Source organism: Cynara cardunculus (assembly GCF_001531365.2).
Source record: "Cynara cardunculus var. scolymus isolate 2C chromosome LG 13, CcrdV1, whole genome shotgun sequence".
NCBI lineage: Eukaryota > Viridiplantae > Streptophyta > Magnoliopsida > Asterales > Asteraceae > Cynara > Cynara cardunculus.
Window position 1 is genome coordinate 3,271,598 of NC_037540.1, and position 23,824 is coordinate 3,295,421.

The 23,824-nt window shown below is 32.3% G+C and overlaps 4 protein-coding genes across 4 annotated transcripts; all 4 read left to right on the forward strand.

The window, feature by feature from the left end:
* Positions 1 to 4,479: 4,479 nt before the first annotated feature.
* LOC112524299 (probable LRR receptor-like serine/threonine-protein kinase At4g29180) lies at positions 4,480 to 13,411 on the forward strand. Its single transcript, XM_025134070.1, has 7 exons — positions 4,480 to 4,534; positions 6,443 to 7,149; positions 7,253 to 7,326; positions 7,769 to 8,254; positions 9,212 to 9,396; positions 12,338 to 12,465; positions 13,027 to 13,411. The coding sequence occupies exons 1-6, from the start codon at positions 4,480 to 4,482 to the stop codon at positions 12,346 to 12,348; spliced, it is 1,518 nt and encodes a 505-aa protein (XP_024989838.1). The 3' UTR covers positions 12,349 to 12,465; positions 13,027 to 13,411.
* A 1,154-nt stretch (positions 13,412 to 14,565) lies between these two features.
* On the forward strand, positions 14,566 to 15,012 carry LOC112524300 (probable receptor-like protein kinase At5g59700). Its single transcript, XM_025134073.1, has one exon. It carries the CDS (start codon positions 14,566 to 14,568, stop codon positions 15,010 to 15,012), a length of 447 nt encoding a protein of 148 aa, XP_024989841.1.
* A 658-nt stretch (positions 15,013 to 15,670) lies between these two features.
* Positions 15,671 to 16,613, forward strand: LOC112524303 (TMV resistance protein N-like). The gene is made up of 3 exons (XM_025134074.1): positions 15,671 to 15,721; positions 15,806 to 15,885; positions 16,196 to 16,613. The coding sequence occupies exons 1-3, from the start codon at positions 15,671 to 15,673 to the stop codon at positions 16,611 to 16,613; spliced, it is 549 nt and encodes a 182-aa protein (XP_024989842.1).
* A 498-nt stretch (positions 16,614 to 17,111) lies between these two features.
* On the forward strand, positions 17,112 to 17,612 carry LOC112524304 (TMV resistance protein N-like). The gene has a single exon (XM_025134075.1). The coding sequence runs from the start codon at positions 17,112 to 17,114 to the stop codon at positions 17,610 to 17,612; it is 501 nt and encodes a 166-aa protein (XP_024989843.1).
* Positions 17,613 to 23,824: the final 6,212 nt, after the last annotated feature.

The following is a 23,824-nucleotide window of genomic DNA, read 5'->3' on the forward strand; positions in this document are numbered from 1 at the left end:
AGTTTTAGATCGAAATCTCTTAAAATTAATAACTTTTATTTATTGATTTATTTAAGCTTTTTATTTTTTTTAAATTACCATCTAAAAATATTTAATAGAATTCGAGAAAAAGAATTGGATTTAGTTTATATCAGCCCATTATTTTTTTATTAATTAATAGGCCGTTTACTTAAACACTTACCCGATAAGCATTTATCGGTAAAATTTAATACTATTGTTTACTTACCGGGTAAGATTTTATTCAATAAAACACATCGTATGCAACAATTTATCCCGGTAAGCGCTAACCATGGTAAGAGTACTCGTCCTCACTTACCGGGTAAGATTCTCGATTCTTGCCTTCGCTCTTACCGGGTAAGATTTTTAGTTCTTGTCATATTAATCCGGTAAAGTAAAGTGACTTAGTAAACACTTATCCGAGTAAGCATTTGGTAAACGGCACCTAAATGCACTTACTCTCACTATTCCATATTTCATTTAAATTTTATTTTTTATTAATTAACCAAAAATTTTTAGTATAACCCACACGACAAAATTTATAGTTTACTCGTGTAATAAATGAAATTTAAGGATAAATTTTTAAAACTCTGTATATCATAAGGACCAAATATGTAATTTACTAAAATCACTTTTTTGAATTTTTTAACTCTCATCCTTAATGGACTTGGACGGGGGACGGAAATGGAAGTAAAACGGAAACAAGGACGAAAAAAAGCAGTTTTTAAATATTAGGGACAGATCATTATAAACATCGAGAAAATCGTAGTTCACTCTTATCTACAACAAGTAATCCTACATGATGTGTACCTAATAAGTCATCAAAATATAACAACCAAAAATCAGATATAATTTTTTAACTGTGTCTTGTTATATTTATAAACCGAACCAATGTCTCTATATACGTATTTAACTTTTTATGGTGTCATGACCATTTTTCGAGGAACAAAATATGATTCGTATGTACATATGTATGTATAAAAAACACTCACTATCTAACATTTTTGTCAAGTGACCATTTGACCTAACGGAATGTGAGCTTTTTGGCTTTCTAGGAGGTAAGAAGTTCAAACCTCATGGAAGATAAAGAGGGTTTCTGAATTTATTTATTGCATTTGACGTATATAAATATTATATACTTAAAAAAACATTTTTGTTAAATGTTTAATTTAAATTAATAATCAATGTTTGCGGTTTTTTAACCTTGATGTTCGACAGATCAAGGATATAATATTTGAGTTTTCATACAAGTTTAAAAAGACCGAGAAATCAATATGATTCAAACATTAAAGATTCATGCATGATTATTTTTGTAAGGTATAAAATCAAGTCTATATACTTGTTAAAACAAAGGTTCAATTTTTTTAATTAATTATTTTAAAAAATGTAACATTTGGACATTCCTGAATTACACTTAATATCATGTAATAATAGTTAATAAACAATTAAATACATTTAATTAAATATTTTTAAAAAATATTATGTTTAAAGAAAATGAAAAGTGTTTGATTTCAGCCCCCTTTACCAAATGCTTACCAAGTCACATCATCTTACCGGATGAATATGATAATGATCAATAATCTTATCCGGTGAGAACGAGACAACGACCAAGAGTCTTATCCGGTAAGTGAGGGCAACGGCTCTTACCACCATAAGCGTTTACCGGATAAATTGTTGCATACGATGTCGTTTGGTGGACTAAGATCTTATCCGGTAAGTAAATAATAGTTTAAATTTTACCAGTAAACACTTACCAGGTAAGTGTTTGGTAAACGACCCCTTAGTAAACATACAACATGTGGAGGTTAGGGAAGTAGCCTTTGAGTTCGCTCCTAGATCATAAGCAAGTTTAGTGACTAGATTTTGAGCTTGCATTCGATGTCAGTGGCCGGGTTTTGGGTTAAAAGAAGCCGATCCATGTCAATTTTCATTTGTATTTTAAACACTTTGCGTATTATCGAAGTTTAGATTCCATTGCTTTGAGACATGAACAACAACAACACATACATAATCGACTATGCTTGGAATCAAGATCCAATCAAGAATAATGAAGGTTCTCACGGTATCGATTTTATAAAAAAAAACCTTTGGTCATGGGGACTACCTGCACAGTATAAATACAAGAAGATTCTCAAAAAGAAATGGGTCATCTCAGTAAAAAAACCCTCTTGTACTTGGAGAGTTACGGCTAGAGTCCATTTGATTTGTAGGATTATTTTTAAGGGATTTGAATTTGGAGTTATTTAGATTTAAATCATTGACGTAATTGGTTTGTAGGATTTAGGACGAAAATGAAATCAGTTATTTATAAAAAAAATTATAAAAATAATTAGATTACATTTTTATTAATCGATTATTATAAAACAAATGTTTTTAACATTTTCCAAACGGGTTAAATGCATGAAATAACAACATACTTTCATAAATTTTCTTATTATAGCATTCTACTTTTGTTTTTCTTTATTACATCAATGTATTTTCAAATTATTTTTTATTAAGACATTGTACTTTAAAAAATCTACCCATAATAGCAATGTGTAACCTATTACCCTTTAAACCGGTTAACCCTCTGACTTTTTTGCTTGTGTGACTTTAATGAAATGATGAGGATGACACATCATTTTGATGACTTAACTAAAATTAAAATAAAAATATATTTCAAATTATTATTAGTAATTTTCATTTTTCATTGCTATGATCTAAAACAATATTTAATTTTTTTTACTTTTTCTTATTAAGTTGCATGCAAATTAAATATTCTTAGAGTAAAATATTTATTAAATAAATATAAAACATTATTTTTGAGATATATTTTGTTTGTAAAAAAAGTAACTTTTCCTATTTTATGTTGTTCAAATAAATACATATCTTTTAAAGTTCTCTTTAAAATGTTAATGAAATAAATTGTGATCTACAATTTTTTAATATTGTTATATTAATAAATAATTAAAAAAAAAATCTAATTAATTTAATATATTTATACGTTAAGTAAAAAGTTTTTGAACAAATATAATATATTCTTTAAAAGATAATATTTTTTTGGTAAAAAAAAAACAATTTTTTTTTCCAAAAAACACATATTTTTTGAAAAATATTAGTGAAATAAGTTATGTTCTACTAGTTTTATTGATATTGGTATATTAATGAATAATTTATAATTTTTAAATTTATTTAATACATTTATTAAATAACATGTAAAATATCTAAATATTAAAACTAAAAATACAATGTTTAATAAGAACTAGTAGATGCTATAATAAAATAATTTTGAAAGTACATGATGTAGTAAGAAAGTTACATCAATATAGTACTTGTGGACAGCCTACGTGGACAATGAGGTGGCATTGAAACTTAATATAATGAGTAAATTTAAATCAAAAGGTTACCTAATGCTATAATGGGTAAATTTTTCAAAGTACAATGTCCTAATAAAAAATAATTTAAAAATATATTGCTGTAATAAAAAAAACTGAAAATACAATGCTATAATAAAAAAATTTATAAAAATAAATTACTATTTTATACATTTTTCCTTTTCTTTTCCAAACCCTTATTTCATACGATCATACAAAATCCCGATAGATATCAAAATCCTATTTTTTAAAAGACTTTAGATCCGTACAATACATCAAACTGAACATGAAATTAGAATGCAAAATCCCCCAATCTATTTCATTCCATCAAACCAGTTGGAAGTTAGGGGTTTCTTGTTCTTAACCCTGGTCTTTCAATCCAGAAGATGGGTCGGGTAATATCTGTTAACGGGTCAATAGTTTTGGTTATTGGGGCAACTGCTCGGATTGCCCATTGTGTTCCCAATGATTCTTTTTATTTCTTTGAAATGGTGTCTTTTGGATTATATCATGTCCATCGTTTGCGTTTAAAGATTCATCGTCATCGGCATCAAGATTAGGAAATTTTGCGGGCTGTTAGTTTCTGATTTTATCTTTCATAGCCGTAGTCTTTAATGGAGATTTTACATTAGTATATGATTATACAATATACAGGTACTTTATATGTCACATATGTACTTCTTTCCTTTTTCATGCAATTTGCATTGTCTTTGTTCAGTTTCTATTTGTTTCTGGTCTTCGAATTCTTGGAATTCGAAGCTAATCTATGGAAGTTAAAGCAAAAACAACTCATGAAGGGTAAAGAAGTATTTACTACTTTGATCATTTATGATCTTGCAGTTTGCAGATAATGAAGAATTTCAATCTGAATGGACAACAAGGAGAAAAATGTTTGATGTGCAGGTTATTGTTATCTCTCTCTGTCTTAAATTAAAGGAAATTTTTACTTGATATATCCCAAGTATATTGACTATGTGTATGTTCATAAAACTTGATGTACTTAAATTGAATGAAAACCACCATATGTGTGGTCCATGGTAATATGTTTAGTCTAGAATAGTTAATTTTGATCAACAAACCTTCTGAAATGAAGACAATCGCCGAATACAACAGATAATTGTTGAATATCATGGGATGTGTCCAGCTAGGTTTGGGAAGAGGTGGAGGACTTGAAGGTACTGCAGGTACACCACATCTATGAAGTGAAGTATATAAATGCACTCTGATTTTGATTTGTTTATTCATACAATTACATAAGTGTACATGAAATATTTAGTATCCATAGGCATAAACGTTCTTTAATGTGATTAGAATGAAGTCTTAATATAAATGTGTGCGTTTATTATTTTGATTTTCAAAGAAGCATAAGTTATACAATTCTAACTGAAACTGTTCTATGGTAGCAAATTGTAACTTTATGTTTCTTAGAATGAAATTGGTCGTACCTTTGATAAACATAATTAACATAATTTCTTGTGTTTAAAGGTCTGATTTGTAAAAGTAAACTTTGTGTTATGTAGCATGAAATTAAGGAAGAATAAGGTGATGGATAAGGGGAGAAAAGGGAAGGGGAGAAGGTGAATGTTTGTGAGCAATGTGGTGTTAGTTTCCGAAGACACAAGTATTTGAGGAAGTATATGCAAAATTTATTTCATTCCCAGTATTTGTGAAAGAGATAGGTTTCTGGTATTTCTGCAAACAATACAAAACTCTGTACGGCCTTAAACAGAATCATAGGAACAGTTCAAGTCTTTCTAGAAACACTACAAACTGTGGTGTATATTAGTTCATTGGTTCACCGAATGTTGATGTATGGTGAACATGGATCTCAAAGGGTATGTTTGGGAACTTAAATGGAATGGAGTTGGTAGTGGATTTATTAGTTGATCATTGAACATGCTGAGCTTCATTTCATATTATCAGGCTTGAAATTTATGCTCCTGACATCACCTTATGGGGTGCCCTATATTTGTTGCTCATGCCATCATATAGATATAGTTTTTACAATTGATCGTTGGTCCACATGTGTGTATTTTCTATAGTTCACATATCTTCTTTCTATAAACAAGCTCCCTCCGGCACAAGGAATATGAGAAATATATAAACCACAAATAACTTATGTGTGGCCTATCGCCAAATGGCGGTGTTGAGATTTTTGCTCTTATTGTGAAGTTAGAACTTTTGTGGGGTCTAATGTTGTATCAAGTAATTGAGATTATATAAGAATCGGATGGATCCTATTATATGAAGCATTGGATTCCACACAAACAACTCCAAAGTCTAGGACCTTTAATGTATTAGCATTGGGTAGGGCCGTAGGGGAATGGGAAGCTCCATTGAACCAACCTCAATCATTTGTTGAAGAATGATATTAGAAAAGTAGGTTCTAGTTCTCAGTTTTTAGTTCTATTTGATGTTGTTTTTCCAATCTCTACTTATTGTGAGATCATCCGTCAACGCGTTCACCAAGATGTCAAGTTGTACCAAGTAATTGAGACGATAAGAAAATGAGAAATGATATTGTTGTGAGTAACGTCAGATCCCAGACTAGAGCTAGACCTGGTTAACTTTTTGAGTGGATGTTGAAGTTAGACGAACAATTATAATTTCAAGGTAACTCAACGAGACATGCGAGGGAATGCATGATGCTCCATTGTCTAGTTGATGTGATGTTCACAATCAGAGGCAATATGTTTGTTTGAAAACATGTACACGGACAAGTGTTCAAACCTGCCTCATTAATACGAAAGCATGAAAATTCTCATTTTAAGTGGCTTTCATCTAATTAATGTTTATCCAAATCCATTAGTCCTTTTTAGTTCATCATTTGTGGTAATATCCTCCCATGAGCTTCATTGCTATCCAATCACATATAGAAAATTCAAGTTATTGTTCAAACAGCTGATTTCCAACCAAGTTACATTGTCTGTTGGAAATTATTTGGGAGATAGCTGTTTATAAGTTCTGTTTCCAGCTGAAAAATGGAATGGGAATAGTTTAAGATGCTTAATAGCTCCAACAAGCACACAAACTGTTGCTTCTTTCTTTCAAGTATAGATAAATATAACTTGAGGGGTAATTCAACTGGTAAGACCTTGGGTTTGCTCCCAAGAGGTCATCAGTTCAAGTTGCCTCATGGCCACTGGAAGGCGACCAAGACGACGAGAAGATACTTGTTTACAAGCATGAAAGCAATGGGAGTCTCGACAAACTTTTACATAGCAAAGATCTGAACTGGATCCAGCGTCTTCGGATTTGCTTAGACGCTGCCCATGGGTTGAAGTACCTTCATGATGATGTTGGACCTCAATATAGAGTCATCCATCGTGATATCAAGAGCTCAAACATCCTATTGGATGATAATTGGAAAGCCAAGATTTCGGATTTTGGGTTGTCCAAAATAGGTCCTGCAAATGTGCCATTTACCTTTCTTATCTCCAAAGCTTGTGGCACAATAGGATATGTTGATCCAGAATACGTAAAAACCGGTGTTCTCTCACAAAAATCTGATGTTTTTTCTTTTGGGGTTGTATTGTTTGAAGTCTTGTGTGGAAGGCTAGCCCATGGTGTACAGTATCAAGATGAAAGTCAAGTCTTGTATAAATTGGTCAAACATCATTATGAAAAGGGCACATTAAAAGCTATCATTGATTATAATCTACAAAAACAGATAGACTCAGTTTCCTTAAGTAGATTTTCAGCAATTGCCTACAAATGCTTGATGAAACGTAGAGAAGATCGCCCAACAATGAGTCAAATTGTGGAACAACTACAAAAGGCTTTGAATTACCAACTAGCAGTAAGTTGTCTTTATTTCAATTGTGATGTTGTAGGTTGTAGTTTCCATTAATCACTTTTTTGTTTAACTTTATTGTTCCATTTATTTGTTTGTTTTTCCATAGGCAGCAAGTGGATGGCCTGGTTCTGCTCTTCAACAAGGACCTTCAACTTCCAAGGACAACATGACACAATCAGGGTATTTATAAGCAGTAGTTTGTAGAAATATTTAGCATGAAACATGAATTTGGAACACTCTACTGGAAATAAATTAATAAATAATAATAATTTGTCTTTCTAATTATATTGCTATATATAAAAAATATATAATAAACAAAAATATGTAACAAACTTCTAACTTTTTTGTATTTAGACTCGTATGATTGTTATAGATGAATTATCTGTTACGTTAGTCGTTTATAAATTTTACCATAAAATTTGAACGGATTGTAATTTCTCTTTGGTATATATCTATTGTTTCGATAAAAAACCAACGATTTTAGCATTAGCTGAATTGTTCTTAGCTTTTTGTTATGGAATTTCCTCAATTATTTGGTTCATTTCAATCGTATATTGAGTTATATATGTCTTTTTGAATACATAGATTGATGCTTTTATACTAATTGCAAACAAATCTACAGATCAACATCCTCGTCGCCTTCTCGCTCCACTCACGTCACTGCTTCTCCATTATGGACTTATGATGTTTTTATCAGTTTTGGAGAACCAGACGCAGACGATACTTTTGTGGATCATCTATACTTGGCTCTTCGACAAAAAGGGATTTACTATTACATGGATGACAAGACACTTGACGGGGATGAATCCATCATCACTCTTTCGCACTTCAAAGCCATAAGAGAATCACAGATTGTCCTCATCATATTTTCCAAGAACTATGCCAGTTCATCTCGGTGCTTGAATGAACTTGCATATGTTAGAGGGAAACGGAAACTCGTTATACCCATATACTTAAAGGTGCAGCCCATGGAGGTCCGTGAACAAAGTGGGGAATTCGGAGAAGCATTTACTATCCACAAGTCCAACATAAGCAAAGTTGAATCATGGATTAATGCACTGATGGATGCAACTTCAGTTTCTGGTTTTATTACAAGTAACGACACCAGGTAATTTTTCTGTTAACTCTGACCTAATTTGTGCATTGATGTATATTTTTTCTCTTTACTCCTTTCATCTCAACAAAATTATTGATTTTACAAGTTGGTAATTTTCAAATTAAATTTTGATACGGTCTCTTTATGCATGCTCATTTATGCTTTGTAATTAATACGATTGTCTTGTATGCATTTTTTTAAGCATAAAATCCAATAAAATCTCGTTTATGTTGGGTTAACGCAAATTCACCCTGGATTGCCTAATCTTAGATGTAGGATATAATAAACCCTATGATTGACAATATGGCTTTGCACGTTTCCGCATAAACTAAATAAATTTGTTAATAACAAAATTTAGCAAAATTAATCGTAACCGGAAATTAAAAGCGAATTGCATGTCATTATCATTGCATTTTTATTTAGAAAAATAACAAATGGTGAAAAAACTCATCCAATAGGTGTTAAGATTTTCATTAATTAGTTTTTTCATCTTAAAAGTTTCTATAGGGATGCTCTTATAGTTGAAATTTTGGAGAGTGCGGGTGTAATTGTGGGTGGCTTGAGATATTAGAACTGTACATATGATTGCAATCACACAATTTTTTGCTTAGTAGATTTTTCTTTCAGACGCCTTAATTTGGTTTTGTCCGGCATGAGTCTTTCACGTAAATTCTTGTTTGTTTTTTTCTCTATTATTCTTATTTGGACAGGTTGTTGGGAAATGTTGAGGCCTATTTTCGGAATATTATGATCATAGTCATAAAGTAGTTGTCTAGTATTGATTTTGTTTGTCAAGTTGGGTTCTAATGTAAAATTTAAGTTTGTGCTTGTGTTTTGTTCTAAAAGAGAAGTAGTTTATGCTTTTGATTGATAGTGAAGTGCCAAGTACTTCATGGCATAAACTACTTTTTGTGTGAATATGAGCTAATTATCCTATGTATGGCATGCATGCCATGCAACATGCTGCAGGACGATAGTCATCAAAAGTATTGTTGACACCATTTCGCCTAGATTGCTTCGCTCAAAGTTAATGTCGAGTAATAAAGCATGTGGAATTATTAGAGGAATGACTCGCATGCAAGATTTGGAATCACACCTACAAGTTGGGTCTGATGGTGTTCGCATGGTTGGAATATGTGGGACTTGGGGTACTGGTAAGTCTACTCTCGCATCTGCTATTCATCACAAAGTAAGTCATGAATTTGAAGGTTGCTGCTTTGTCGAAAATTTTCGTGCCGAATCAAGAATGCATGGTTTGAAAACATTGCAAGAGAAAATTCTCTCAGATGTTTTGAAACCAAGAAAAGTGGTGTTAGGGAGCATTGAAGAAGGAATATCCATGATGAAAACTATATTTTCTAGTACTCGTGTATTAATTATCCTTGATGATGTCGATCACCTTGACCACCTAAAGATGTTAACCGGATCACCAAACTGGTTTGGTCAGGGGAGTTGAATAATTATCACCACCAGAAACAAAAATTTGCTAAACGCTCTCAAGATAAATATGGTAGTATATGATATGAAACTGTTAAACGAGGAGGAGGCTCTTGAGGTGTTCAGTTGGCATGCATTTGGTGCAAATAGACCTGTAGAAGGTTATGAGAAGGTTTCAGTAAATATGGTTTCTAAATTTGATGGGAATCCATCAGCACTTATAAGTTTGGGCTCTTCTCTACGTGGTGCATATATGAGTAAATGGATGCGTACCTCAGCTAGACTAAAAGATATCCCAGATCATGAGATTGTGGAGCTGTTCAAAACTGGTGATGATGGAATACAGAGAGATATTGATTCTTGGTTGCGGTTTTGAGCCTCACCAATGAAGGTAATGGTTAAGCTAGCTTTGCAACATATATTATATGTGTGTGTCTATATGATAGGATAAGTATGGATTAGAATCTAAGGGGCCATTTACAAGATGCTTACCGTAAGAGTCAACACTTTCCCTTAACTTATTGGGTAAGATTAGTCCATTAAAACGGCATAATATGCAACAATTTATCCGATAAGCGCTTACCGGGCAAGTGTTGTTACTCTCACTTACCGGGTAAGACTCGGTCCTTGTCATAGTTCTTACTCCGTAAGGTTCTCAATTCCTGTCATGTTTATCTGATAAAGTAAAATGACCTAACCTGATAAGCGTTTAGTAAACAACCCCTAAATATGATTTTAGCTATTGATTTGAAATCGGTAGAAAAGAAGTATAAAAGAAATTTTGACAATTAAGATAGAGATCAGAAAAATAGGAGAAAATTTCATCAAAAAGTCAAATAAACGAACCAATACTAAGGAGAGAGAAAAGGACATTTCATCCACCATTTAAAATATTGATGAAACAAAGTTATCAACTTCATCATTTGAAAATCATGTACATGTAAATGGCTGTTATCAAATGCTTATCAAATAAGCATTTATCGATAAGAGTTTATCGATAAGAGGATCACTTTTACTTACCTTGTGGGGTAATATTCTTGGTCATCAAAATGGATTGTTTATAAGCTTCTCTTACTCGATAATCGCTAACGGTTAGAGTCTTGCCCCACTTACCGGATTAGAACCTCGGCTGTTGGCATGCCTGTTAAGGAAAGATCCTTGATCCTTGTCATGTTCACCAAATAAGATAAATGACCCGATAAGCGTTTTATAAACGGACTCTAAACATGGTAGTATATTATCTTAGATGGGTTTGCACAAAGACCATTTCTTGGAATTTTTTATTATTCCTTACGAAATAATGACACGTAAAGTGTCCCCACCAAAGAAATAATGGGTGGTGGAGTCTGGGCCAACAATGGCTTTCATGTTGATGTTGACAAAAACAACACTATTTATTTTGCTCCATAATATCGATTTGATCATAAATCGAAAGATCATGTCTTACCTTAGAGAAGTGGAGCACTTAAAGATTCCTCTCCCGCACATATTATTGGCAACCGACAACTTCGATGAAAAGAATTTCATCGCAACAGGTGGATTTGGGAAGGTGTACCAAGGCCAATCCGACCAATATGGCACCATCGCCGTCAAACGATTGTATCACGGCAGCGGGCAAGGCCAACATGAATTCATGATGGAGATTTCATTGCTTTCTGCTTATAAACACGAAAACCTTGCATCACTTGTCGGATTTTGCGACCAAGATGACGAAAAGATACTTGTTTATAAGCATGAGAGTAATGGGAGCCTAGACAAAGTTTTACAAAGCAAAGATCTGAATTGGATCCAACGTCTTCGGATTTGCTTAGACGCTGCCCATGGGTTGAAGTACCTTCATGATGATGTTGGACAACACCATAGAGTTCTACATCGTGACATCAAGAGCTCAAACATCCTGTTGGACGAGAATTGGAAAGCGAAGATTTCGGATTTTGGGTTGTCCAAAATAGGTCCTGCCAATGTGCCGGTTACCTTTCTTATCTCCAATGCTTGTGGCACAATAGGATATATTGATCCGGAATACTTGACTTATGGTGTTCTCACACAAAAATCCGATGTTTATTCTTTTGGGGTTGTGTTGTTTGAAGTCTTATGTGGAAGGCTAGCACGTGCTGTAGAGTTTGAGGATAAGCGTCATTTTTTATGTATATTGGCCCAAAATCATTACGAAAATGGTACATTAGATGAAATCATTGATTCGGATCTTCGAAAACAAATGAACCCAGCTTCCTTGAGTACATTTTCGACCATTGCCTATCAATGTTTGAAGAAATGTAGGGAAGATCGCCCAACAATGAGTCAGATTGTGGAACAGCTACAAAAAGCTTTGGATTACCAACTTGTAGTAAGTTCTTTTTGCATTTTCATCGATCATTTTCTGTTCTTGTGAGAATATGTGGAACCTTCAGATTTACTACTATCAGAAAGAACCCATTTGAGATGAGAGGAGAAAAGAGGTTCCGACATATACAGAGGCGAATTGGTCCAAGTATAACCGATATGTGACACTATACTATACAGTTAATTAACTTTCAGATCTCATTTTATTGTTTCTTATAAAGATTCAGAGAATCATAAACAGTTAACATAACCGATTCTGGAATCTGTATTCCTCATTCTTGTATATAATCTTTTAATCTGTTTGTTTTCTGATAGGGATCAAGTGAATTATGCGACGATGCATCAAGGGGAGTATGCCACGATGATGCTGTTCACGAAGGACTTTCAACTTCTCTTCGTGACCAAGGACCTTCAGTTTTCGTGATAAACGATCTTAAACCAAGGTATTCATTCTTACAGATGATTAAAGATTTAGGCTATTTATTTTAATTAATGTTTTCTTCAAGTTTTTTTTAAAGTGTATAATATTTACGACGGTAAATAGAACAAATAAACTCACATACCATCCTCACTTTCGGTAAGGTTTGAATCATTGACCTCCTAGGAGGGTCATTAAAAATGGATATTCTTTTTTTCGCTGCTTTGTTAGGGATGATATTTTGTTTGGGTTGGGTTCACGTGAGACTCGTGAGACCACTTTTTTACACTTGAAAGTTCACAGAAAAATGTTGTGAAGATAAAAAAAAAGCCGAACCTTCACAGCAAAGACACTGTAAATGTTACCTTCACAATGTTTTACTGTGAAGTTTCAAGTATAAAAAAGTGGTCTTACGTGTCTCACAAAAACAAACTGGTCTCATGTGATCTCAAGTCATTTTGTTTTTCAAATCATTTTGAAACTTGAGTTATATTATATAGCCAAGGACGTTAATACCATAAATATTTTGAGAAACGATGATATTTAGTTAAATAAATTAAAAAAGACTCCATATTTGTGGTTGCAGGTTAAAGCAGCTTTATACTCTAAAAGGACACCTGGAATCAGTGATAGAGCTTAAGGGTCTTGATATCGAAAACATTGACCAAAGCTACTCACTTTAGAGTCACCAAAAAGATTACGCAATTAACTAATCATGCATGACTGTTTTTAATGGAGATCACCATGACGAAGAATATGTGGGAATAATGTAGCAGACGAGATCTAACTACGGCAAAGTCAATGTATTTTATCTACTTCAGTCTCATGCATTCAAAGAATATACATACTACTATATGTTCGAGTTACGATTGAATCCAAGATAAATAATTGTGTATGCATAAAGTACAACACTTTGAACAAGAAATGAGACCGGGAGATGACCATCTTTTGGAGATCAATTGATCATGTAATGGTCTTGATGAATTCATGTATCATTAACGCATAATCCTTAACCCTTAAATTTGTTTATGATGATCCATTGGTTCACAAGAGTGGTGAATCTGAACAGATTTATTTAAGTTTGACTCGTTTGTTGGTGGTCTATATTCGATAAGTCTCTACTTCACTGAAACTTTGAACTTCTTGAGCTTTCATTTCATCTTACAGGCCTTGAAATTTATGCTCCTGACATCAGAAAAACTCTATATAACTTTTACCAAATGCATTTATTGTATCTTGTTTCTATATACAAGCTCCCTCTGGCACAAGGAACATAAGGAATACAGATACCATCTATTGAAATGTGTCGAGATCTTTGATCTATCGAATATTGATGTTGGCTCTCCAACTAAACCACCTCTACCTTACGCTCGTAACCAACTCGTTATATCCGGCCACCTCTACCTTACGCTCCCGCCCAAGGAAACCTTGTTCCCTACACAAGCTTTGCCCGTGGCTCTGATTCTCATTCTCGCTCTTGCCTTTGAAATTAAAGCCATATTCTCTCACCTTTGAAATTAGAGTAAGAATAAAGGACGCAATTCGTAACAAAAGTAAAACCACATATAATTATTTTATTTCAGAGACCCGATCCAAAATTTTCAAAAATCATTAGTTTACTCCTTTTAATGAGATATTGGCAATGGCATGTAGATTGTCGTCAACCAAATAAAAAACAAAAATACACATGGAATGGAATCCAGTAGCAGACAACAGTAAGTGGTGGAAACAGATCACCAGCACCATTTTTCCTATCCCAAAATGTTTATACATATGTTCCGTTTATATTCATCAATCATACGAATACAAGTAAAAAAACAAAAATAAATATGAATTAAATAAATTTAAAATAAATAAAAATTCAATATATCATAATTTCTCGTTGGTGAGATATGAACAGACATGTAGATTTGGAAGAGAGAGTGAGTTTAATAATAAAATTGATTTTGTTATATGTATAAAGTGGCCTGCTCTCATCTCTTTTACTTCACCCACTACAGAAAAAAGAAAGCCTACATCTCTCCTAAAATCAAACTCCATCAACATAAGCTCCTGCCAAAGGTTTTGAAAATTGTAGCAACCTTTTTTTTCTTGTTTCTAAATTTACACCATAAATCCAACGATCATGGCTTCCCTGAGAGAAGTGGAGCACTTGCAGATTCCTCTCCCACTTATATTATCGGCAACCAACAGCTTTGATGAAAACAACTTAATTGGAAAGGGTGGATTTGGAAACGTGTACCAAGGCCATTCCGAGCAATATGGCACCATCGCCGTCAAGCGATTAGATCATCGCATCAGTGGGCAAGGGCAACATGAATTCATGATGGAGATTGCGCTGCTTTCTGCTTATAAACATGAAAACCTTGCATCACTGGTTGGGTTTTGCGACCAAGACGGAGAGAAGATACTTGTTTATAAGCATGAAAGTAATGGGAGCCTAGACAAAGTCTTACAAAGCAAAGATCTGAATTGGATCCAACGTCTTCGGATTTGCTTAGACGCTGCCCATGGGTTGAAGTACCTTCATGATGATGTTGGACCTCAACATAGAGTTCTCCATAGGCTTTGATACCACTTTGTTGGAGATACACAGAAGAAATCTGCAGAAACTTTAAACAGTTTCTGCACATGCATAAAGAAGGGAGTTTGCTATAACAGTAATTTCTTATTAACACCAACAACTCCACAATGTACAATGGGTATTATCCAACATATATATACATGATGAACAGACACAACCTTTCATCAAACGTTGTATCTGTTAGAAATAACTGCAAGACAAAAACTACCATAATTGTAACTGTCATATGTCTAACTTATTTTTAACAGAAGAGCTCAAACATCTTATTAGATGAGAACTGGAAAGCCAAAATTTCGGATTTCGGGTTGTCCAAAATAGGTCCAGCGAATGTGCAATATACCTTTCTTATCTCCACTGCTTGTGGGACTATAGGATATATAGATCCAGAATATCTCACACAAAAATCTGATGTTTATTCATTTGGGGTTGTATTGTTTGAAGTCTTGTGTGGAAGGCAAGCACGTGTTAGAGGGTATGGTGATGAAGGTGAGTTTTTGTTCAAATTGGTTAGAAATCATTACCCAAAGGGCACTATCAATGTGATCATTGATTTCGATTTACAAAAACAAATGACCCAACTTCTTTGGGTATCTTTTCGGCCATTGCCTATCAATGCTTGGAGACACGTAGAGAAGATCGGCCAACAATGAGTCAAATTGTGAAACGACTACAAGAAGCTTTGGATTACCAAGTAACAGTAAGTTGGCTTAATTTGCAATATCTATATATAGTTTCCATTAATCACTTAATTGAACTTCAATTAGTTATTCCATTTCCGCAGGCATCCAGTGGATTATGGCAGAATGCTGCTCTTCAACAAGGACTTTCAACTTCCAAGGATAACAGGATCACACAATCAGGGTATTTATTCTAAAACATGTTTAAAGATTTAGGCTAATCATTCAGAGAATAATATCAGATTAGGAGAAAATAATTAATTTAACAAAGAAGTCCAATTCAGCTATTTTCGCTAAGTGGTTTTGCAGTTACTTGAATAGTCTGTTGAGGTACATTTGTCCTTTTATATATACTAATTCCAAACAAATCTATATGCATGCAGATTAATGCCATCTCCATCTCCATCTCCATCTCCATCTCCATCTCCATCTTCATCTTCTGACTCCACTCCTGCTTCTTCCTCTCAATCATGGAGATATGATGTTTTTCTTAGTTTTAGAGGAGTGGACACTCGCTATGGGTTTGTGGATCATCTCTATCATGCTCTTGCACGACAAGGAATCAAGACTTACAGGGATGACGAAATGATTGTGAGCCATGAACACATCAATCCATCAAAATTGAAGGCTAATGAAGAATCACGAATTGCTGTTATCATATTCTCTAACAACTATTCCAAATCTTCCTGGTGCTTGGAAGAACTTGCACTTATTATGAAATGCAAGGATGAGAGAGGCCAAATTGTTATGCCCATATTCTATCATGTGGAACCCCAGTACATACGAAAACAATATCAGGAATTCGAAGAAGGTAGATACATGACAAACGTCAAGAAAATTGAATCATGGAGAAAAGCACTAGTTGATGCATGTAACATTCCCGGTTGGTTCGTGAACAACAGCCATGAGTAATTTTCTTGTTAACTTTGACATAATCTTTTGCATTCTACATATATTTTTCTAAATCATTACTCTATTCAGAAAGGAATTGAAGGTACTACAATCTCTGTTTGATGGTTGAGGGTCAAGTCCTTGATGGCATAGGAGTTAATCACCCTATATATGCAATACGCAGGTCAGAGCTAATAAAAAATATTGTTAACTCAGTTTTACAAAGATTGACTTCCTCAAGCACAAGTGAGGATACAGACCAAAATGGAATGAAGACTCGCATGCAAGATTTGAAATCACAACTACAGGTTGGGTTTGGTGGTGTTCGCATGGTTGGAATACTTGGGATCTGGGGTAGTGGTAAGTCTACTCTCGCATCTGCTATTTATAATGAAATATGTCATGAATTTAAAGCTTGTTGCTTTGTCGGAAATGTTCGTGGCGAATCAAGAATGCATGGTCTGAAAACATTACAAGAAAAAATTCTCTCAGAAGTTTTGAAACCAAGACAAATTAGTGATGTTAGGGAGCATAGATGAAGGAATATCCATGATGAAAAGTTTGTTATCTACGACTAGTGTTCTAATTGTCCTTGATGATGTCGATCACCTTGACCACCTAAAGTTGTTAGCTGGATCACAAGACTGGTTTGGCGAGGGGAGTCGAATAATCATCACAACTAGAAACAAAAATTTGCTAAAAGCTCACAATATAAATGTAATATATAATGTGAGACTGCTAAATCAGGAAGAGGCCATTGAGCTCTTTTGTTGGCATGCATTTGGTGCACGTAGACCTGCAGAAGGTTACGAGAAGCTTTTGGTAAATATTGTTTCTAAATTTGGTGGGCATCCATCAGCACTCATAAGTTTGAGCTCTTTTCTACATGATAAAGATCTAAATGGGTGGATGCAAACCTCAGCTAAACTTGAAGATAGCACAGTTGATGAAATTCTGGAGTTGTTCAGAACTCGTGATGATGGAGAAGAGAGCTATATTGATTCTTGGTTGGGGTTTTGAGCCTCCACAAATGAAGGTAATGGTTATTGGTTAAGCTAGCTTTGTAACATATATATGTTGATATCTGTTGATCTCTAAGGAATTTCATGATTGAAACATTATTTTAAAGATCTAAACCTATCCTTTTTATATATTGATGTACGCCATAACCGGGTTGAAAACTGCACCAATCAAATCCACCCTTCGTTGATAGATTTGATAAAAGCAGACTTGTTCACTTGTGTGAACATGAAAATAAATACAATACTAAAATTAAAACCAACCTGGAATGTGTCTGAAGATCAAGAAACTGCATGGATAAAAGTATCCTGTCCTTAAAGGATTTGTGAGTCTCATAATCGCTTATCCCCAGGATTTGATGCAGATTTATTGAACACTAACAACTATAGTGTTTAATCTAATGCAAAGTAGAGGCAGAAAATTCGTAGAAGCACCTTACTACCTTAGAAACCGAAAGTGATAGTCCAGAGAAAGAGAGCAGATTTTCTCTCTCTCTCTCTCATATCTTAGGAGAAGATTAAAGCGATATTTATACTCGGAATATGATTAGATAAGAACCTGATGAGATCCCAAATATAAATACATACAACACCTCCTCACACATACTCATATAGAAGCCGCCAAAACTGTTCCTACACCCATGGCTTCTCATTCTACCCTAACACTATATAATGGAACCCCTTTGGCCAGCCCAACTGATACATGGCAACTGAGAGAAGTCTACAATACTTATCTCTAACCATACTAGATGTTTCTTTTACAAGCCGACTGAAGAACATTGGGCGGATCTCAAACGACTCTTTCGCTACGTAGTGTACACAATTACACAAGGTCTACCACTGCGTCATGATTCTCCTACCACTCTCCATGCCTACGCAGATGCTTCCTGGGCCGGTAATAAAGATGGCTACATTTCAACGACCAGCTACATTGTTTATACTCGAGTCGAAATCCTATTTCTTGGAGTTTACGTAAGCAACACACTCTTGCTCGTTCATCGACAGAAGTCGAATACCGAGTTGTTGCTGCAACTATGGCAGGGGTATTATGGGTCCAAAACCTACTTCATGAGCTAGGCTATCTACCCATCATACCAGTAATATATTGTGATAATTTGGGAGCTACATATGTTGTCGACAATCCTAAGTTTCACTACCAAAGGGCCTTTGGCCTAACGGTATGCGAGTATTTCGCCTCCTAGAAGGTCAATGGTTCAAACCTAACCAAAGATGAGGAGAGTGTGTGGGTTTATTTATTCTATTTATCTTATATAAATATTATATACTAAAAAAAAATCCTAAGTTTCACTAAAAAAATGAAGCACCTAGCTTTTGACTATCATTTTGTTCGTGAGAATCTCCAAAGTAGAAAGTTGTGTGTTTCATATATTTCTGGCAAGGATCAACTAGCTGATGCTCTTACTAAGTCACTTGCAAAAACACGGTTCAATAAATAACATACCTATCACTAAACATTCAGAATTTCTCTCATAGAATCTCTTAGTTTTTTAAGAGTACAGTTTGTTAAATTATTAGGGTTTGGTATCAATGAGAAACGTAAAAGAGATTTCCACCATTAAATGTACATTACAACTGCAGATAAACATAATCAAATACAGGATAAACATCTCATTTTAAATATAAAAAATCTAAAATATAATTAGGATAATCATTGAGTTCTAACAGAATACTTAATTATTATCTTTATAAAATGTTATATTATTAAACCAAATATAAATTATTTTCTTATTAAGGCTCCAGTCATTAACGAATATATAAAAGGAGATACTGGAGTGCATGCATGTCGTTGGAATCAGGGGCATTATATGTTTCTCTTAGATTTCAAATTCCACAGTAGTCGGGCATGATAGATTGAACCGTAAGAGGTTGGCTATCAGAATTCCTTGCGACAATGGCTAAATGCCTACGGTAGACTTTTGGGGGTGACAAAATGTAAACGACAAAAACATATGTAATAAATGAAGTGAATGGATGAAACCAATTTTTCAATAAAGCACAAGGACGATTTTTGTCATTTATTATACTAATACAAAAAATTATAATAAATAATAAATCCAATTGAAATAAACTATGGTAAGATCATGTTTTTTTTATAAATTATTTGATAAAAACTCTTAAAAATTATTTTTAATATTTTAATTATCGTTACTTCACATTATTCTAAAAAAAATGATTCATCATGATAGTGAAGGATAACTAACTACGACAATATATGCATCATTTATTTATTTTAAGGTTAAGATTAATGAAAAGATAAGAAGGAATCTATTTAATAGATCCTATATCGGTTTTATATATGAAAACATTGATTTTTAAATTAAAATCATGTCCAAATCATTTATTAAAATATAAATACAAGAGTTTAATATTAATTGCAAACATGGCTTTAAGACGACTTTGCGAATCCATGTGGAAACCGTTGATCTAATTTTTCTAAAATCTTTAATATTTTTAAAATAATATAGTTGTTTGAGATGTTCTAAAAATATAAACAAATTGCATTTGTATGAATGATAATTGCAAAATCTTGATATGCATAGGTGTTAAATGTTTTAATTAACCTTTTTTTTTAATTTAATGTAAATTACAGATTTCGTCCATGTGGTTATATAAGAATTATAGATTGGATCCTCTAAATGAAATAATTATAAGTATTAAATATAAATTATTATTATTATTTTATTATTATACCCTCTTTTTCTCTAACCTTCCAGGGATGTTAAAAAAAGCTATCACACCTATCAACCTAACTTAAATTGATGAATTAGATATTCTTTTATTTATTGGATTTAATATGATTGTTGAGTCTCTGTTATGTGTATATTAAATAATTACACCATTACGTACTCTCTTCATGTACATATATTTTCAATTTGTTCTTCATTTCTATATATCAACATGGCCAACCCATACGGTTTGAATTGAGTTGGATTGAGATTTTCCAAACCGCAAGCATTAGATTAGATTGTTCAAATGCATTCAACCGCTCAACCTGGCCCAACACGAAACCACCTGTGCGTGAGCCCCATCCCCTGCCATGAAACCCATCTACGGCAACCACCTTCAATCGATAAGCCTTGATCTCAGACGAAACCTCCTCATCAGTCTTCAAGGTTCACCAACCATCATCTTCCACCTACTCATTTAATTTTATATCCTTAAATTCCATTTTATTTAAATAAATATTTATTTATGTAAAGGAGGGAAAAGCATTCATTGAAATCATCCACCTCATATTGCTTTGGTAAATCAAGGTTCCAAGAAAACAGGTAAAAGTTCCATATTTTGTTCTCTCATCTCCACCAAATCAGATCATCTTTCTTTGCTTTTGCAAATGATAAAAACAAGACTAAAATTTACAGTTTCTTATCCTAGCTAGAGACTGATGTGCTTTTTTTATATTCTTAGTTCAAACAATAATCCAACCTCCTTCTTGAACCGACTAATCTTAGGATGACCACCTACTTTGCGGGTAGTCCGGAATTATCGAATCTGAACCTCCGTGGCCACAAGGAGATTTTTATTCCTTCTTGGATTTGAACCTAGGACCTTCAAATACTTTTAATCTTTAAAACTCAAAGCCCAAACCAATCAATCACTAGCTAATAAAAATTACCTTGAGATATTCTTGGTTGGAACAAACAAAAATACACATGTACATAATACAACATGAATTATATAAATATATATATACCATTGTCATAATATAATATGGTATATTTCATTTTCATATACGATAATGTATTAATAAATTTTGGAAGAAAATAGGAGGGAAATGAAAAAAAAAGTAAAATGTTTGTCACGTAACAAATGGAAGTTTAACATACGTTAGAAAGAGATATAAAACCGAGCAAAATGACGAACTATGATAACGAAATTAGAATAGACAAACTATAAGAACGAAAATATAAAATATTGACAAACCACTATGGACCAAATTAAGTTAATCTATACATGATTATATATGAGTTGAAGTTGCCAAGTTGATACACAACTACTTCAATATTTTCAAACAAGACATAACTTTGAATCTGAAAATGGATCCTTGATTTTTCCAAATAAGAAAACGATGTTTAGATGTAGCTCCAGTACTCCATATCATTCAAACCCGACCATCTATTACGGTAATGGCAAAGTGATTGCTTAAGTGACACATAAGCAGAAAATTGTTGATATTACACAAATATAATTAAAAAAAAGGATCAAAACTTCCTTTTATATTTTTCTTGTAAGGTTTGACCTGATTTTGATATAAATAAATGTGTATGTAGCTAAACTCTTAAGAAATGACGTGTTTAATAAATCTAATCTATACTATATTATAAAGCATTTAACAAAAACTCTTAAAAACAATTTTTTTTATGCATAAAGTACTGTTTATTAATGCATATTACTTAAAATTCAAGATTACAAGTAATTTTGCGTAAGTACAACTTATTAAAGCCCCATTTTTAAATTCGTATAACTAACTGCAGATAAATATAATCAAATACAAGATAAACATTAATTTTAAATATAGAAAATCTAAAATATAATTAAGATAGCCGTTGAGTTATAACAAAATGTTTATTATTATCTTTATAAAAAATTATATTGTTAAACCAAAAATAAATTATTTTGTTATTAAATCTAAATTAAATTATAATAAAAAATTGAATTAAAAAAATACATCAAAAAAACGACAACTATTAAATAGTTAATTTGATACTAATATCAACTTATTTTTTCAAATTTTTATGTAATCTTCAAATTTATATTTCATTCCAAAATAAAAACATTATCGCTTTCTCAAAACCACATAAAATCGTGTTATATCGATAGAGACAAAAAATAAAAACTAAATATTAAAATCGAGATTTATCTCGCTGCATTGTACGTGTACTTTTCTAATAAATTATAAAAATAAAAAGTTGGTTTGAAATTGTTGTATTGAATAAAAATAATATAATAATCATAGAATAGTCTAACAATTCTAGACAGAAGCTCAATTTTCCTAACTATGAAAACTTTCCTCATATTTGAATGTATTTAAACAAAATCTATACAAATATATAAAATTAGATTGTGTCGTCACTTAAAAAATATTTATTTCGGAGAAGAAACGGTGGGTCAACCGATGGCATCCATGATGATAGTGACTCACCTCGTTTTTCCCTCCCTGCGTCATTGATTTCGGGGTAAATATACTAAACATATACATTTCTTCCATCGGTTTTTCAAAGTTATTGGTTTTGATTTGTAAAATTCATTAGGTTATGTTTACCATCTAGCTGATAACTTAATTGATGAATAAATTGTTTGGTAAAAACTAATTATAGTCATCAAAATTTAACAAAAAAGACATCTTAAAAATTAGGCGATTATAATATTTTATGATATAATTAAAACAAATTTTTATTATATAATATATTAATATAAACAATAAAGAAAAACTATAAAAATACAATATGTTAATTAAAAGAGATTTAAATTGAATATTGTATATTATAACTTTTGGAATTTCAAAACAGATTTTTGAAAAAATTTACATTAATTTATAATTTTAAATTATAATATGAGTAAAAACAAAATTGGTCAACCTCACATGTCTTAATCAATTAGTAATTTTTTAAAAACTATAATTAATAATTAAATTAGATATTTTATTAAAATTATTTAATATAATTTTATTATCTGTGAAACAAAATCTGCATTAATTTAATTTTTATGTAACTTAGTTATAAACATTGTTAGAATTATTATATTTGTTTTTTGATAACAAATATATTGAATAATAATTAAAAATGATAATATAAATATAATCGATATGGCTCATAGTAATTATTAATAATTAATATTAACGTATAATTAAAATTTAATTGATTTTTATTTTTATTTATTCACAATTAATATTTATTTGTAATTAATGATAATAAATAATAATTAATATTAATGAGAATTAAAATTAGAAAAAGTGACAAAAAAAATTCCTCATAAGTTATTTCACGTAACGTTTCAATAAGCTAGCTTATAATATGTTCGTCTAAACGTGTACCCAATAAATGAATTAGTTTATAAGCTAGTTTATTTTTGCAAAATGATGTCCTAATACAAAATACATATCATCGTTATTATTATTGAAATAGATATTAATTAAATCCTCACTCGTCACCAAACATTTATTTGATGTTACAAGATTGTTATCCTCACAGG